General features: G+C 41.1%; 1 protein-coding gene and 1 pseudogene across 1 annotated transcript in view; both read left to right on the plus strand.

Annotated features, from left to right (window-relative positions):
• The window catches only part of LOC128741628 (calphotin-like), a 128,740-nt gene extending 113,843 nt beyond the window's left edge, over positions 1-14,897 (plus strand). The window contains exons 5-7 of the mRNA XM_053837582.1: positions 8,164-10,611; positions 12,823-12,930; positions 13,328-14,897. Coding sequence (XP_053693557.1) covers positions 8,164-10,611; positions 12,823-12,930; positions 13,328-13,393 — 2,622 coding nt within the window. The 3' untranslated portion in view covers positions 13,394-14,897. The remainder of the gene's footprint in view (positions 1-8,163; positions 10,612-12,822; positions 12,931-13,327) is intronic.
• A 3,384-nt stretch (positions 14,898-18,281) lies between these two features.
• On the plus strand, positions 18,282-18,379 carry LOC128744864 (U6 spliceosomal RNA; annotated as a pseudogene).
• The last annotated feature ends 855 nt before the right edge of the window (positions 18,380-19,234 follow it).

The raw sequence follows: 19,234 nt of genomic DNA on the forward strand, positions 1-19,234 counted from the left end.
GATTCGATTATCCGGGCTGAAAATAAAAATGATCACCCGGATAATCGAGTCCGGGCTGTAGTTGTTTTAAAAATCCATCGCAGTCATGTTTACAGAACAATTAAACTGTACTTCGGATGCAATAAACGCCATTTTGTTTACGTTGACAATCTCTTTCTAACAAGTTAAGTTACCAGCAATTTTTTGCCTATTTTCGAGTCGAAAATGAATGTAGACTTGAAATTATTTGATAATTGTGTCAAATAATTTTATAATAAGAGAATAATGAGAATAATAATAAGAGAAAAGCTTCCAAATAACTAACTTATTAACTAACTAATAACTAACAGTCACAAAAGACCGAATTTTCTCGGATTGAGTTTTTGTCCTTTGGATGCTGGGCGTCAACACTCCGTAAACTCTTTTTTCGAGTTCTTAAGGCTGTAAAACCTACTAATAATAGAGATTTTATACAAAAAAAAAATCACTCAAGTTTAACAAAAAAAAATTTGCCCCCCGATTTTTAGAGCGAATTTTGAAGGGCGGGTGGACAAAAAACTTTCGGCGGGGGACTTTAAAAATAATTTGCAATGGCCTAAGTAAGCAGTGCGTCATATATATTTAATTATGTTAAATAAAGGTGTAGGTGAGATGATCAAACGTTGTTTTGGAAAAATGCGGAAGGAGAGAGCAATGCAAAATCGAACAAAATAAACTTAAGTTAGTTTATTTGGAAGCTTTTCTCTTATTAATTGCGTCAAAAAATTTTAAGTCTGCATCCATTTTCGAATCGGAAATAGGCGAAAAAATTGTTGGGAACTTAACTTGTTAGAAAGCAATTGTCAACATAAACAAAATGGCGTTTATTGCATCCGAACTACGAACTACAACTATAACTTTTGAGGATACAAACAGATATAGTCAATTGACACTTGCTTTTACAGGTTTTTTGTTGTACTTTTAAGTACGAGTTGTTTGATCTGCCACCATTTGCCACCTTGGGAAATATTTAAGCTCAAGTACTATTTTTCACCAAAAAAGCTCAAAAACTCCGAAACTTTGAAAAATAACATACAATAATGTTCTACAGAAACGTTGATTTTAGCAAGATAAACAACTTTCTAGAACACTATGAACACGTAATAATTGACCAGAATAAGTCAGGGTTTAAAAACTGTTTTAAAGGGTTTGTCTACGAATAACGCTTCATAGATAATTTCTATGAAGAGATACAAGTATGATGTCTTTGACAAAGTTGTTTGTATTAATATTTACTACAACTTTGGCGAAAGTACCAAACCTGTATCTCGAATATACGAGAAAATAAATTTCGTATCTCACTTTTAAGGGAATTATTTACCCAAAGATTTCTCTCACAAGAACGGACTTGTTATACCAAGAAATATTCCTAAAGACACTACATGCGAAAAACTTCACGTTTCGGTGCAATATCACACGATCACGTATTTCGCTGTTTGGACCACTGTCCAGTGGGATCGTTACAGCAGCCCCGTAATTGTCCTGTACTCCAATAACCGGCTGCAAAGTCTGTCGATAACGAAGGGTTGCTTCTGGATTCGAAATTCCACCTGAAATTATACTTGAAGTTGATGAGATTGGAAATGGAATAGAACCTAAAATGGTACAAGAATACTTGCTACTTGTGATACTTGAAACCAGACTTGAAAGACATGAAATAAGACCTGAAATTCGAATTTGAAATTTAACTCAAACTGGTCTTGAAATTTCGCCGGTGAGAATTGTTGCGCCGGATGCGCCGTAAAGAATTTGCGATCTGTTAGGACAAGGAACTTTTGTCATTTTTATTCTGGCACACTTCCCTAACACATTGATGTCTGTGTAGGCCGAGGTTTAATCGTGGTGTTAAGAAATCTTGTTGGGATGAGGACATTTTGTTACTTTTTCTGGCGTACTTTCCAAGCATTCCAGACATCAAATTGGTCTAGGCTTAACGGTCGTGAAAAATCTCCGACCAACTGGGACGGGGAGATTTTGTCATTTTTTTTCTAAAAGAAAAGTAATCAAAATTACAATAAACAGATGGCATATTTAGCTGTCTTCCCTGCCTGTGAAGCAAGGCGATTATGGAAAAAATGTATAGGGATCCTATACCTTGAATTTTTTCTTTTATTTTCACTAATTAGTCGTTGAAAAACAATTTTAATAGAAATCACATAATTGCTACATCTATTATGAGTCGATCTGTATCTAAGCTATGAAAATTCATTCATAATTAGCAGAGCTATTAACGTTTAAAATCTTTCATATTTTCGTGACGGTGATTATATATAAATTATGGAATGTGATACCCTGCGGTAAGACCTACGTTAAAAAGTAAACTTTCGATGGACTATTAGCAGTTATTTGGTTGGTTTCCATATTTTCTCTGGAATAGGACAAAGAGTTTCTCGGCTACTGTAGCACATCCCATTCATTCTTAGCATTTTTTTTATCAATGGTTCTAAATCAACATAACTGTTACTCATAAACAAGATCTCGTTTAAATCCTGCAATCTATGTGAACTAAATTTATGTATGTGAAGTGAGAGTAAACTGTTGCAGTCTATGACATCGTAGGATCATAGTGTCAACCTCGCTATTGTCTTGTACTCCGCAAGTTGTGTTGGCTGAAGTTTATTGGATGGAAAGTTAAGTCTTTTGAGAGTCACATATTTATGAAAACTATTCTAGAAGCAACGGAACAGAGAAAAAACGCGGTGCATCGATTGTGGAAAAAGAAAACCCCACGAGCAGCGATCGATATTGAAGTTCCCGGATATCCAAACTAGTTCAACAAATCTTGAACTCTGAATGGTTAAGCTCTAAATTGATGCATTTATTTGCAAATGGTTGCAAATCAAATTGAATTAGTCACCCACGCGGTACCGACTTGCCGTTTTGTGCAATGTATCATACAGTTCCAATCGTCTCTTTCTCTGCTGCTCGGTTGCGCTCTCGGTTGAACCAGCAGCCCTCGGGACAGACGGCGGGACTACGCGGTCTCGCTCGTTGTGGCTTGTCGAAAGAAAACAAATCAATTCCCACATGCGCATTCGAGGAATGTTGCCTCAGAAGTTGCAGTTGCACGATGTACCCACCTCGCATCGGCGGCTGTTGCAGCCGACGACGGGCAAATAGTGCAATTGCCCTAGCTTTCTTTCCGCTCAGGGCTCAGACGACATCGGGACTACTTCCTACCCGTTTGCTTGCTTGCGGTGTACATAAACTATCGAGGGCCGTTATGTATGCGTGTGTGGGAAGCACCATCAACTCCGGTTGGTCCGACGATCGTCTGGCCGGATGGATAAGCTTGGGCACACGGTATTCTTCGTAATTGCTCTCACAAGTCATAATGCCGGCTAGAAGTCCAATGCTCCAACGCGGCGCGCGGCGTCTACCGTACCGAGACTATTTTTCAAAGTCAATCCTGTCGATGCGACCTTTCTCCCGGAGTTAGTTTCACCTAAAGTTAAAGTAGCCAACCGGTAGAGGCGCATAACGACCAACATATAATGGCTTGGCTAAGGGCCACACAATATACTGCCGGTAGTTAGTGGCCGCGTGGGCGTGAACTCTCTATGCTGTTGAGTTGACTCCATGGCTGGCTGCAAATTTCAATGGGATCTCGTTTTTCAGCATGGGGTACGATAGGGTTATTGCAAATATTATCCTGCGTTTAATTGCTTAGGCGGAGAGAGTGTACTTTCTTTACTAATCGTACATTTACCTAAGTAGTTTAATTACTTGTTTGAAGGTATCCTTTTTTGTATTTTTAGATTCAAATTTATTGAGTCGTTTCAAACAAAAAACAAAATTGCGACAAACTTTCAACAGCGTTGAGGCAAATTATTGAAAAATAAAAATAAAACGGACTCATACAGAAATTGAACAGGACTACTACACCATCAAAAATAATTAGAATTGAGGCTGAATGATAATGGCTGAAAGAGTCCGAATTTGTAAATGTGCTTTGCCTGTTTGTACTACTTTAATTGTAAAGTATATAGTGGAGAGATGCAGATCTCGTCAGCTCCGTCTAACCGCGATTGTCCTCCCCTGTGCAATACAAACAACCCCAAATGAACCAAGCAGAAAACCAATCTCAGAGCATCGGTGGTTATCAACTTAGCAAGGCTCGACCCATGGAACAAAGTTCATCTTCCATCCCCCTAGCTTATAGGCACTGTCCAAAGATACATGTGCAGAGTAAATCGATCGCAGCGCAACGTGGGCATTCGCGGCAGTCGACAGAAGCTATAAACCATAGAATCGCATTCACCACCACCCAACCCCTGAGACCAAACAGCTAGCTTGTTTGAGCAGCAGCTGGCTTGAGAACAGCTTGTTCTCCAGATTCTGTTTTGGTTCAGGTCGTCTTAGATAGTCGATAATTACACAGTCAATTTTTCAGCCAAAACAAACTGGAAGAAGAAAAAACCCTCGGGCAGCTGCCAAAAATTCTTCGTTGGACTGGTGAATAAAGCTGGCCATACCGTTCTAGCACGATAAGCACGACAGACACGAAAACAGCACGAGCCACGGTGGACAGCTGGAGTGTCCAGATTCACGAGTTGGCAGCGATTTGCGCAGGAGGGCAGCCGGAACAGGTCTCTCCATGGAAGGTGTCGAAAGGCAAAGCGTACAAATCTTTGCTGTACAGTTTTGGTTCTGTCAACTCTATTGGGATAGTTAGGATTTCAAATTTGATAGCAATATTCGAGGATTGAGCCGGAACAGGTCTCTCCATGGAAGGTGTCGAAAGGCAAAGCGTACAAATCTCCGCTGTACAGTTTTGGTTCTGTCAACTCTATTGTGATAGTTAGGATTTCAAATTTGACAGCAATATTCGAGGACTGAACACCAATGAGCAGTGTGAGATTTTTAGATAGTAGATATTGCTGAAATCCTTGATGATTCGGAACATGAAGCCGAGATTTCTAGAGACCTTACCAACTACGTAAGATATATGCTGGTAAAATGATAATTTACTATCCAATAACACGCCAAAATCTTTGATACAGTTTATTCTTCCAATAACGGTTCCCAAAAGCCATTCTAATACAAGAATGTGATACGTTCTTTCTTTCGTGAAAAAGTAAAGATGGCACACTTACTTGGAAAAACCTTGTGCTATCAGCATCAATCTGCAAAACTGTACAATTGCTCTTGAAGCATACGGGCATCAGCGATAGAACTAATCTTACTGGAGTTTATCATATCATCTGCAAAAGACAAAGGGGAAGCTGTCAGTTTGAAATTCACATCGTTGGAAAATAAATGGTTCGAGGTGGCTACCTTGAGGGATCTCAGACGGAGCAGCCAATTCCTCAGAACCATTATTAGCGATTTTCACTTACACTTAGCTTACGACCAACGAGGTATGAACGTAACCAACTGATAACTTTCCCAATTTGGCTAAGGCGATTTGGTGATTAATGCCATCGAAGGCTGCTGTCAGATCGAAAGAAATTGCAGAACATACAAAACATAGAAAAGTAACATGACATTAATGAGAAGGTGGCAAAAAAATGAATCATTATTATTAAGACAGAAGAAATATTTTTTTAGATAAAACTGATGATAACATTTTACAACAAATAAGACAAACATGCAGCAAAATAAAACAACTGAATAAAATATGAAATTAAATCGAGATGAAGTTCAAGTAGTATAAAAGTTGATATTCAAAAAAATTGATGAAAAATGAAAGGAAAACTAGAGCCAAAATGAAGATAACATTAAAACCATTTTAAGTGTTGACACAAAAATGAAATATTTTCAATTTTGAAGTTAAATTCGAATTAAATGTGCACACGATTACTGCCACCGATCATAACTTGTACCGAGTAGGTTAGGAATTGGCCAACATGATTTTGGTTGGTGAAAGCAAATGACGATGAGGCAAAATGCTAATCATAATAGAATGTTTTAGATAATCTATTTTTAGGTTGTTTTTTTTGCGTTCAACTCTTGTTTTTATCATTCAGAGGCAAAAGAGGCCGATTAACGTTTCCAACTTCCCGGTCATATGATCTCGCCAATCGGCGGCCGTTGATCACATGATTATCGCACAAAAGTATGCACTGACGTGCTGACTGCTAGTGGTGCGCCTTGGAGAGAGCAAATTTTTGGATTCATTTGTCAATTTGACAAGTGTGGACTATCTCAAGGCTTAGCATTGTTTTCTTCGTTAAGTAGGATATTAATAGGATTACCGAATAGAAGTAGTGACAACAGTGACCGGCAATTCCTCGTGAGTGCCATGTTTTCTATCAACCGTCCCCTGACGTAAGCAAGTTTGGTTTTCTTGTTTTCCTGTTGATGTTGACTCCAAATGGTGCACTTTTCCTCAGTTTGTTTCTGCGTTCGTCGTCGCCTATGGCGACGATCATGTGCTTTCGAATGTGATTTTTAATTACTCAGTCAGGACCTACCCACAAGCGGCTGCGTCTCTCCGGCGACGTCACGTTCCTACAAACTTGCCTCTGTATGTTGCATCGCGGAAAGCTAATCGTGAGAGTATCCTCCTTAGTCATTATTTCCGCAAATTAGCGTGGAGCGTTGCGAATGACTTTTGATCTATTTCTTCATGAAAATCTATCGCCGCACCCCTGTGAAGAGAGAGAACGATTTCGCTACATCTCTTTATATTCTTCTTTCTATGCGAGAATCATAATACAGACTCAGCGCTTTTCCCTTGGTTTCGTCTTTAAACTTCGGGCTAGAGGTGGTGGCCAAGTGGGTGTTTTGGAGATCGGGATGCGTGCAACATTTGCGTTGGACACATTTGCGCATACATGCTTAAGCAACAACAGCTCGTGCGACATGACAACCGACTGCTTGCTGCGGCCACGATGCTACATATAAATTAATTTGTACTCTGTTGCACCAGTTCAGTGTCTGCTAAATCTTTACCGAGTTCAGAACTAGGAGACGGAAGTCCAATCCAAGTGCGCTGATCGGAGAAGTCCTGCTCTGCTTTTGATCTGCATTTTGTACCGGTTGTTGTTCTGTGATAAATCGCTGTGATCTGCTTGAAGTTGAAATTGAATCCTGAGACGCAGTTTGTTGCTGGAAGTTCAGAAAATATAAAATAAAGCTGCGCATTTGAGATATTCCTTTAAACGTTAAGGAAGTCGAAAATTGGTCAAGATTTTCGTGGTAATAGTGGTTGCATTGATTGTGATTTGCTGTTCAACTGCATACTACGTTATGGGTGCTGTTAAGGTGATTAAAAATTTTTTCGTTTGGCCCTAAACACGTGAAAAGTGAAGATGACTGGATACGACTGCTATCACTAGTGCGCAATTTGCTATCAGCTATAAAAATTTTTACGGATTTTTGCGAAAGCCTGTGATTTTTTTCGTTAATTATCATTTGCAAATATCAGTGAAGCGAAATCGTTGCGAAAATGTTGCGAATTGACAAAGCGTGTTGACGGTTGGACGTGTGAAATTTTGCTGGCAGATTAAATGTGAACTTTATGAAGGAGGCGCATGGTTGGCGAAACCAGTGGACATTTACGTGATCAATTGGGTTTTATAAATGCGGATAGTGTTCGAGTGGAAGAAATTAAATAAAATGTGTCCTTTACGCATTAGCTTTATATGCGAACTACGCCTTAACTAATTCTTCATCGGATCATGTAGCTCATGTACTATCGTCAATCGACTCTCGTTTTGCTTTTGGAATATTTTAGTTCTTATGCAGCAGCAGATTTGAAATTCTGCATTGCTATTACTTTTACCATTCGCATTCTTCATCTCTTTATCTTGGTTTTATTTGCTCAAACAAGATCATTGATTACACCTGGGGAATACTTTTTGAATTATGTGTTCTGGTTGACGGCCCCCGCAGGCAGGTTTTGCGGTTTCATTAAGACCGGCTTATGCTGAATAAACACAGTTTGTGTGCCTTCTTCGGATTTTATTAAGACCGTTCTGCCGTGGTACGATCGTGTGTGGGTGTCACATTTTCCTATTCCTTGCTCTAAATAAGCTAATAAACGGTCTTTCGTTGACCTGTCTCTCCCACTTGAGAGCGCCGGTTCTTGCTTCTCGTGGGTGATCGAACACAACCGGTTGCTTTGGACTTGGACAACCACTTGGGTGAAACATGTGTACATAATATTTTAATGGAGTTTCCATTTTCTGCTATTTACAGCCAACCGAGGATGCCGCTGCCGCTGCTGTGACCTCCGCCCCAGCGGCGACTGAGGAAACAAAGACCGAAGCGGAAGTTGCCGCTGCCCCCGTGAAAGCCGTCGAAGAATCAGTCGTAGAAGCCGCCGCCGCTGCATCGCCCGCTCAAGAGACTGCTCCTGCCACCGCTGAAACCACGCCAGCTACCGAAACCGCTCCGACTCAAAATGGCAAACCAGAAGAGAAGGAAGTAACCCCCGCCGTTGTGGAAGCTCCCGTCGTTGCCGCCGCCCCCGTTGCAGAAGCCGAGAAAGTCCCCGAGCCCGTGAAGGAAGCGGAACCGGCGCCGGTTGTCGCTGCAGAGAAGGTGGCCGAACCGGTTGCCGTTGTTGAGGTAAACAAAGCAAATGAAGAACAAACTCAGGCGGCCGTCGTGCCGCCGGTGGAAACACCCGCCACTATTCAAACTGAAACCAAATCCGATAATATTGTTGTTGAACAAGAGAAACCAGTAACCGTAGAAAGTGACAAACCGACAGTGGAGGCGGCGGGTGCTCCGGCAGTGGCCGAAGTCGTTGCCGTAGAGACCCCTGCTGCTGCGCCGGTTGTTGTCGATAGTGGTGATAGCACGCCTCCACCTCCTCTGCCCTCCAATCCTCCTCCCTCCCAGGTGATGGCATTCGTAGAAGCTTCCATGTCCCAGGCCACTAGCGAGCCCGAACCCGATTCCCTCAACTCGATCCCGGAAACATCCTCGGTTGTCCTGCCGGAACAGGAAGGGGAACAGAAAAAAGCAGAAGAACAGGTTGTGGTAGAAGAACAAAAAAAGTCAGAAGAGCAGGTTGTTAGTACAGTTGAGGCAGTCGTAGTTGCCGAACAAAAACCAGCAGAAGAAGTTTGTGTAGCTCCGGTTGAGGAACCAGTTGTGGAGAAGGTCGAGGCCAAGCCCGCTGAAGCCGCTCCTGTTCCAGCAGCTGCTGTTGAAGAAAGCAAAACAGATGATGCGGCTGCTGTCGTAGTAGAGGAAAAAATTGTCGAAAAAGTGGCAGAAACCGTAGAAGCTGCTCCGACTGCGACCGAAGTAAAGGAAGCAGTCACCGAGGCTGTGGAACAAATTTTGACTACAGCTGTGGATAAGGTCGAAGAAGAGGTCGCAGCTAAGATCGAAGAGCCACAGAAAGATCAGCAAGCTGTAGAAGCCACAGAGGAACAAAAGCCTGTTGAAGCATCGCCAGTGTCGACTGAAGCACCTAAAGAAGAAGTAGTACCAGAGCCGAAGGTGGAACAGCCCGTTGTAGAAGCAGAGCCAGCGAAGCCAGTGGAGGAAAAGCAAGCGGTAGTAGAAACGGCTGCTCCTGAAGTGGTTGCAGCGCAACCTGTTGCACAGGAACAAGCAACAGAACCAGCTGCTGCTGAGCCGGCCGCTCCAGAACCAGTCGCTGCCGAGCCAGCTGCACCGGAACCAGTTGCAGCCGAGCCAGTTGCAGCGGAGCCAGCAGCTCCTGCACCAGTGGCAGCAGAGCCGGCCGCTCCTGAACCAGTTGCAGCGGAACCAGCTGCTCCTGAACCAGCTGCAGCGGAACCAGCCGCTCCAGAATCAGTTGCAGCGGAGCCAGCGGCTACCGAGCCAGTCGCCGCAGAGCCCGTTTCGACGGAAACGGTTGCTGCCACTGAGTCTGCTACTCCAGCACCAGTTGCCGCCGCGGAACCAGCAGTTACTGAACCCGTTGTTGTCGCAACAGAAGCTAAAGTAGAAGAAAGCCAGCCAGCTCCGGTCGCTTCAGAAGAGAAACCCGTCGAACCTGCTCCGGTGTCGGAACCGATTCCGGAAGCTGACGAAGTCAGCAACACCACCGACGATCTGCCTCCGCCACCACCGCCACCAGCTGCCGATGACGAACCTGTGCCAGATTCGCTTCCCTCTCCGCTGCCAACGATCGCTGCCGCCGCACCGGGTGACGCGACTGCCGATGAACAGAATCTCTCCGTCGATATTTCCTCTCCACTTCCACAGAACTCGCTTGAATCGCTTCCATCACCGCCTACTCTGTCCCAAAGTGACGCCATGAGCTTACCTCCCCCGCCAGAATCCCCTGCGGCCACCACACCGACTTCGCTGGAATCCGCCGAGCAATCTCTTCCTGCAGCTCCTGTCTCCGAGCCAACCGCACTTCCAACCACTCCAGCTGTCGAAGAATCGGCCCCAGCGGTAGCGGAAGAAAAACCAGTCGAAGCACCCAAATCAGAGACTGTACCGGCGGCAGAAGTTACCGAAGTAGTGATCCCTGCAGAGCAGAAGGAACCGGCGACGGCGACAGAAGCGGTAGTAGAACAGGCAGCAAGCAATAAGGAAGAACAAGTTACTGAGCAAAAAGAACAGGAAGAGACTGCAGCGCCGGTACCGGCACCAGCACAGCCTGTGCAGAAGCAGAAACCAGTGGAAGCAACCGAGCAACTGGTAGTCAAAAAGGTGAATAATATTTCTTAGCACATCAACCAAAAACCAAATTTAATTCAGTCACAAGCTAGTTGCTCGTCTCTGTTTCACACATCTTTTTCGGAGTTGTGCTGTTGTTGCGTTTTTTATACTACTTTACTTATTACTAGTGCGATAACCGTAAAAAACCCGCATTATTTAAATAGTTCCATTTGTTTCTTGTTTTGTATATTTGCGTGCGCCCTTTTTCTTTTCCCATCTTCCCGAAATGCAATGCAACACACGTTCAACAGGCTCAGGAACACATCGTTCTGATATTCGTTTCCTTTCATTTGGTTTGCTTCGTTTCCTACCTTTGGCTGTACATTACATTCAACGGATTTTGAACACGGTTTTGGGGGGTGGGCTGCTGGCTACTACTAGACTAGCCAGCGCGCATTTTGCTGGTTCATAGGAGAGGGATTGTTGTGAGCGTTTGAATTTGATTGATTTGTGGTGTAAGTTTAGATAGAGAGAGGGTAGCTGCTTGAACATGAAAGACTGAACACGAAAACACGAAAACCCGAACATTGACATGAATCGCACACTGCAAGCACGAGAGAAGATCAGTTATGGTGATGGTGTGGGCAGAACTTGGATGAAGTGAATTAAATAATTCGCAGTGCAACTATTTGACGTCTAAAAAAAAGAAACATAGTTTAGGGTAAAGAAAAATAAGTAGGACAATGGACAAAGCTACTATTGTTTGGAAACGGTAGGACAATACTACTAAACAGAAAATTAAATTTTAAACCAGTTGGAAACAAAAGCTATAAAGGAAATGCGTATACGAAGTTGATAGTTAAATAGATAATTTAAATCAGACTTTTTTTTAATAAACAATCAATTTCAATCAAAGCCTTAATCGCAACATAGTGCTTTGCACCGTTTTTGTAGTTCACAATTTTCTTCTATATTCATTTCCATGCACGAAGCACGTTACAGCCAACGGTCGGCAAAGCGACAGAATGCCTCAAAATGCATCAAAATATATACAAAAAACAAACAAAAGACAAAGTCTGACATATTTTGATGCATAAACATTGTATCATAATTTGAGTGCGGTTTTTTGGTGTTCGGTTAAAAAATTATATATTACATAGTTTATTGCATAACGAATGATCACATCTCAAGAAACCTTTACCTGTATTTTGGATTTTTTCAGCAATGAGTAGTATTTAAGCATCATTAGCTTCATCCTTTCCAACGCTGATCTTGTTCATTCGTACATTTGTTTATTCAGTCGCAGAAATTAGTGACCCTTGTTTTGCAATAGACATGAATAATTTAATTGATAGGTCAAGTGAGTTCCTGTGTTTTGAAGACGGTTCTTCCTCTGCTATCGCGGAAAAGCTGTGGACGTAGAATATAGAATTCCGCAATTGTACGCGTAACAACTGCTCGTTTTCCTTGCTGTGTGTGTCTAGCCGTGACCCGTCATTGTTCGTTCGTTTCAACAGTAGTGCAAAAACAGAGTGTCGTGAAAATTCTAACATAGCTAAATGATAATTCCGGCATTTCCTTATTAACTTTTTAGCGAAAAGTAAGCCATCCCTGTGTTTGTCGAATTCCCACTGCCAAAACAACTCTATCCTAACAATTCCCCAATTACTCTATCCCGAAATTCACCCAAAGCAGTACACCCGAAAACTTTAAATCATATCGAAAGCCAAAAACATGAATGTTATCCTTTACTAAAACATTGCTTTTAGAAGATTAAACCAATCAACTATGCATAGGTCGCTAAACATCTGTACTGACTGTTCTACATTTACTAAACAATACTTGCTAGTGTGTAGTATTTGAGTGGTTGGTTGCGGTGTATTTTTTCAAAACTAAATAACAAAAATCTGTTTAAAAAGACCATCCAGTACTGGTTGTCGTAGATTTCATATAGTGCTGCATCCACGTTCTGGTCTTTACTATAAACAAACATGCTTTCGTAATCACTCTAGCGGAATGTTCCAAAAAAAAAAAAAAAATAGTCGCCACTATTTATCGCTGCAATGCGAACTTTCGCCAAAGTGTTGTATATAAAATGCACTTGTGTTATTTTTTTCTTGATTGCACCTACCGGGCTTCTCTCATTACTCGTTTTTTCTCGTTCTCTATCTCTTTCCTCTTCATCTGTGCTCTTACACACCCCCTTCAATGATCGAAAATCTGAAACTCTGCTTGCGCCGCACCATTCGTTCTATCAACCAGCAGCAGAACGGAACCGCAACGGAAAACGGCACCGTCGAGAATGGAAATGGTGTGCACGAGACGTCCGCTACCGAGAGCCTGAACGGCGATGGTGACCACAAAAAGGAGGTGAGTCTATAGTTTCATTTTCACACCAGATAAGTTGCCGATGTCGATACCATTGAGCAGTGGGGCATTTCCAAGGGAAATCTGCCGGGAAAATGGGAATTGCTTGCACGATCCTCTCCGATATGAGTGAAATTTTCAGCGCTGTTTTCATGAGTGAAGGAAGTGATGTATTGACCATTACGACTAACCCGTGAAAAGGGTGTATGAGTTTTTTCGTATTGTAATTTTGAAAAAAATAACATGTTGAAAATTTAATTGGAATCGGAGAGAATCATGTTGAACCGCTTATTCATTTCACCTTAAATTGTGCAGTGTTAAAGTTATTTTTTAATTTTTTTTCGTGAAATTCCAAAACACTAGTAACATTAATATTCTTCCTTTTCTAAATATTTTTTAGGATAAAATTCCAGAAAAGGCAGCTCAGCTTCAGCAATCTGCGCCAGCAGAAATCACGGCTGAATAAATCTATTGATTATTATTAATGATTAATTAAATATAATCGTAAAAATAAACACTGTGAAGTAATAAAAAAAAAGCAAATAACTTCAGACATCAGTAGCATCAGAGCGAGCAAATAAACTACTAACTACAACACAGTTCATTGTTTTTGGGTTAGCCAAAAAGAAGCGAAAATCCAGGCGAAACTGACATACAACAGTGACGATGATGATGAATCCACACAAACACACATTGACACGACAGTGCAGAAACAGTAACGAACACACCACATGAAAGCATCAAAAAAAAACTTTGCAGCGCAGAAGTATGAGGGAAATTTTTTACATATTTTTAAAAACTTTCAAGTTATATTATAAATTAATTTTATAAAAATATTTAAAAACTTCATAAACACAACAACAAACAATCACTTAGAAAACAAGAATGCTACCTACAAGGATTCAGTCGCTTGACGGTCGCCTGAACGACGAGATGAACACATGAATTTACTACACACACACATACCATCATATGTTCATCTCCGGCCACTGGGCGAAACTTTTGTATGATGAAATGTGAAGTTAAGAGAAAGAAAACCAGCAAGCAGACACATCGCGCGCAAAGATTCAGATTTTGCGAACAAAAAATAAGAAATCACAAAAAAAAACGATAAACTGGCTGCAAGCACACGAAATTCTTTGATATAATTATTACTGAATGTCCATAAATGCATTGTCCACTTTTTTCAGCATGAAAAAAGAAAATCGTGAGCAAATAAAAAAAAATTTAAACAAAAAAAACTAAAAATTTCATTTTCCGCTAGGGAGAAAAAAAACTTGGGATATTATTAGCGTGAGCAGTAGCGGCAAAAGGGCCAAAGCGGAGCAAATACCCGAAGCTGAGGAATAGGGATTTTACATAAAAAAACAAACTTCCTGGTACGCTTGGTCTTTGCTGCGCTTTCGTGCCGCTTTAGTAAAGCGCAACCTTATAAATGTAAAAGGATCACTATTTATAGTTTAATTGATAATTGATAAATTATACTATGAAGATAAACTTTTTTCGAAGAAAAAATGTAAACATAAATGTAAGTTCTTTTCTTTTATCTTTGTTGTAAATTCTATTTCAAAGAAAGGAAGATTGAATAAAAAGATGACATAAAATTTTTGCTGGTAGAGAATGAAAACAGTTTCGTAAATCTAGCCGTATCGAATTGAAAAGTACACACACCCATATTTAACCCAAATTTTCATAGTACATGTCACATAGAAGCAAACACAAGCAAAATTTACAAAGAATAATTGTAGCTTTTAAATGAAAATCTTACCACTAGTAGAAGAAACCGATTAAAAAACTGGAACCTCTCAGTCCCGACGCGGAGAGAACACACATAATAGAACAGAGACCGTTGTTTTAGAGACCATTTTTGAGCTCAGCCATTTTTTCAAGTGATCGTGAACCAATTTTACACCTCCTCACGTAGCGTCGTGTTTACACTAGCGAAACACAGTTTCTGCGGCGCGTTATTGTTAAGAAGCAGACCATCCCACGTAATTTTGAAAACTAACACGCGAAGACTGTCCGAGTGAAGAATATTGTCGTATGCTGATACATAAATAGGCGCCTAAATTATTTGCAAAATAATTAAACGAAAAAAAATTAAAAATTAAATACCTCCGTTTCGGGATCAAACCAACATGACAAAACGAATGGCATTAACGGGGAAATGTGATTTATGATATGTCAATTTTAAAGAAGTAAAACTAAACTTTAAAATTTTTTAACGAACATTCGGTTGTATAGTTCATGTATACACTAGAAATACTGATTAAAAAACGTGTTCGAATAAAGTGAAATCAACGCAGGGACGGAGTGAAGGTGTCATTCAATACGACAAAACAACATTAAAACAAAATCTTCTAACTGCAGCGCCCTAATGCGCAGAGCTTTTATTAGGCTTTTGTGCAGGGCGGTGTATTACGATCGATAGAGAAAAGCCACAGTTTACACAGACCGTTATTGTCATACCATGAGAAGCATGTACGCATACATCCATCGTTCAAGGACGCAAAAATCAAAAACAAGAAAAAAAACTATACGGAAATAAAGTGGAGAACATTAGAAAAATGAACCTGACACCGAACTGATTCTCGTTGAACAAAAAAAGAAAGTCTGCCATACATTAGGACTTTTTAGTGAGGTCAAACATCTGTTCACAATTTACACTCACAAATGGAATTTGCAACAACCCTGAAAGCATTGGCGGTCAGACGTCGACCGACACAGGTTAAAATTTAGCTTGCGCCTGGCCCTCTCCGCTGTACTCGGTCCTGGGCTACTAATCTCAAACTCGTTGAGCGTCTCGACACATGCAAGTCGGCTTCAACCTGGTCGTGTCTTCTAGCACGTTGGACCCCGCTATTCCTGGTACCTGTGGGGTTCTTGACGGGTTGTCTCTGCACAGTCGTCCGGCATCCTTGCGCCAGGTGTACGATGGGAATCTCTCCAAATCGTGCCTGCAACTCATGATTCATACGCCTACGGCAATAGATCTATACCTATAAAGAAGGATTTCTGTCTGTCTGTCTGTCTGTCTGTCTGTCTGTCTGTCTGTCTGTCTGTCTGTCTGTCTGTCTGTCCTGTGTTCCTTATAGAATCAAAAACTACTGAACCAATCGGCGTGAAAATTTGCATGTAGAGGTTTTTGGGGCCAGGAAAGGTTTTAGTGATGGTTAGAGACCCCTCTCCCCACTAAGAGGGGGGGCTCCCATACAAATGAAACACAAATTTCTGCATAACTCGAGAACTAATCAAGCAAATAGAACCAAATTTGGCATGTGGGTGTTTTCGGTGACAAGAATTTATTCTAGGGTAATTTGAGACCCCTCCCCTCTTTATAAGGGGAATTATAACTCCTCTCCCCTTTAAGAGGGGGGGTTTCCATACAAATTTCCTCATAACTCGAGAACTAATCAAGCAAATGGAACCAAATTTGGCATGTGAAGGTTTTCGAGGGCAAGAAAATTTTCTATGTTGAATTAGGACCCCTCCTCACTTTAAGAGGGGGGGGCTCCTGTACAAATGAAATACCAATTTCCTCATAACTCGAGAACTAATCAAGCAAATGGAACCAAATTTGGCATGTGTGTGTTTTTGAAGACAAATTTTTTTTCTATGATGAATTGGGACCCCTCCCCACTTTAAGAGGGGGGGGGGCTCCTATACAAACGAAATACAAATTTCCTTATAACTCGAGAGCTAATCCAGCAAATGGAACCAAATTTGGCATGTAGGTGTTTTTGGAGGCAAGAATGTTTTCTATGATGAATAAGAACCTCTCACCACTTTAGGAGGGGGGGCTCCTATACAAATGAAATACAAATTTCCTCATAACTCGAGAACTAATCAAGCAAATAGAACCAAATTTGGCATGTGGGTGTTTTCGGTGACAAGAATTTATTCTATGGTAAATTGAGACCCCTCCCTCTTTATAAGGGGAATTGTAACTCCTCTCCCCTTTAAGAGGGGGGGCTTCCATACAAATTTCCTCATAACTCGAGAACTAATCAAGCAAATGGAACCAACTTTGGCATGTGAAGGTTTTCGAGGGCAAGAAAATTTTCTATGGTGAATTAGGACCCCTCCCCACTTTAAGAGGAGGGGCTCCTGTACAAATGAAATACAAATTTCCTCATAACTCGAGAACTAATCAAGCGAATTGAACCAAATTTGGCATGTGTGTGTTTTTGGAGACAATTTTTTTTCAATGATGAATTGGGACCCCTCCCCACTTTAGGAGGGGGGGTCCTATACAAACGAAATACAAATTTCCTCATAACTCGAGAACTAATCCAGCAAATGGAACCAAATTTGGCGTGTAGGTGTTTTTGGAGGCAAGAATTTTTTCTGTGATGAATTAGGACCTCTTCCCACATTAGGAGGGGGGGCTCCAATACAAATGAAATACAAATTTCCACATAACTCGAGAACTAATCAAGCAAATAGAACCAAATTCGGCATGTGGAGGTTTTTGGAGGCAAAAATATTTTCTACGGTGAATTAGGATCCTTCCACACTTCAAGAGGGGGGGCTTCTACACAAATGAAATACAAATTTCCTCATAATTCGAGAACTAATCAAGCAAATGGAACCATATTTGGCATGTGGGTGTTTTTAGAGGCAACCATTTTTCCCATGATGAATTAGGACTTCTTACCTTTTTAGGAGGGGGGGGGGGGGGCTCCCATTCAAACGAAATACAAATTTGCTCATAACTTTAGAACTAATCAAGCAAATGGAACCAAATTTGGCATGTGAGAGTTTTAGATGGCAGAATTTTTTTTCTGTGGTGTATTACGACCCCTTTCCCTTTTAAGAGGGTGGGCTCCCATACAAATGAAATACAAATTTCCTTATAATTTGAGTACTAATCAAGCAAATGGAACCAAATTTAGCATGTAGGAGATTTTTGAGTCTTGAATTTATTTTATGATAGTTAGAGACCTCTCACCCCTGTGGTAGGGGGATATGGACTCTCATACAAATAAAACAGAAATTTTTGCGAAACTCAAAAACTAATCCAACTCGAGAAATTCGAGACTCTTCCATAAAACATTAATCAATAACAAGACCACAAAAAATATCTATAGTAACACTAGATCATTCAGGACGAGCCGGTCGCGAGTGTTGCCGGTGACCCGCCGTCGGAAGCGCCGCCCACTGGGGGGCTTGCAAAACTCGACAAGTGACAAAGATCATCCGAGATTCATGATTTATGTACAACACAGGTTAATTTGTGGCAATACGAAGTTTGTCGGGTCAGCTAGTATTCAATAAAATATTGGTAATAAAATTGCCACCAAAAAAGGAAATAGAGTGCGGTAAAAATCAATAAAGCTTTCACTACCCTTGGTTCTAGCTTCGGCTGGACATATACTAAAATTGGAATCATACAGAGAAGATTAGTGTGACCCTATGCAAGAATGCATTTACGGTGCTTTTGCTTAATTTTAAGGGGGCATAGTACTTTTTTAATTTAAAATAATCGAATTTTTTTTTTATTGATTTACTAGCTGACCCGACAAACTTCGTACTGTCACAAATTAAACTGTGTTGTACATAAATCGTGAATCTCGGATGACCTTTGTCACAATCTCGAGTTTTGCAAGTTTCCGGGGAGTTCATGGGTGTTTTAATGTGCAAATTTTCCTCACAGTAAAGTAGAAAACAACTCCCCCCATTGCTTAGCCTGATAAAATAAAGCGGATAGCGTTTAAATATTCGCCATCATTACAAACTATTTGGCCAATTACCATTTTGTGGAACACCACTTCTCGGTTGACCATAACGCGGAATATAGAGTTTCGCAGAATACCATTTGGCGAAAAACATTTCACGGAAAATCTTTTCGTAGAAAGTACCATTTCGCAGAGGTGACCCAACTGAAGGAAAGTAATAAAGGTCAGTAGATCTAGGAAAATAAATAAACCTAGATAGAGGTGATCTCTACGGGGTCTGCCCCCCCCCCCCTCCGCGCAGTGGCCGGTGCTTCCAACAGCAGGTCGCCGGCAACACTCGAGGCCTATGTCCGTCTCGCTCTGAATCATCTAATGTTACTATTGATAGTTTTTGGTGGTCTTGTTATTGACTAATGTTTTATGAAAGAGTCTAAAATTTCTCGAGTTCGATTAGTTTTTGAGTTACGCAAAAACTTCTGTTTTCTTTGTATGAAAGTCCTTATCCCCCTACCACAGGGGTGAGGGGCCTCAAACTATCATACAAAAAAATCCTGCTGTCAAAACCCCCCACATGCCAAATTTGGTTCCATTTGCTTGATTAGTTATCTAATTATGAGGATATTTGTATT

The sequence above is a fragment of the Sabethes cyaneus genome, chromosome 3 (assembly GCF_943734655.1).
Source record: "Sabethes cyaneus chromosome 3, idSabCyanKW18_F2, whole genome shotgun sequence".
In the NCBI taxonomy this organism is placed as follows: Eukaryota; Metazoa; Arthropoda; class Insecta; order Diptera; family Culicidae; genus Sabethes; species Sabethes cyaneus.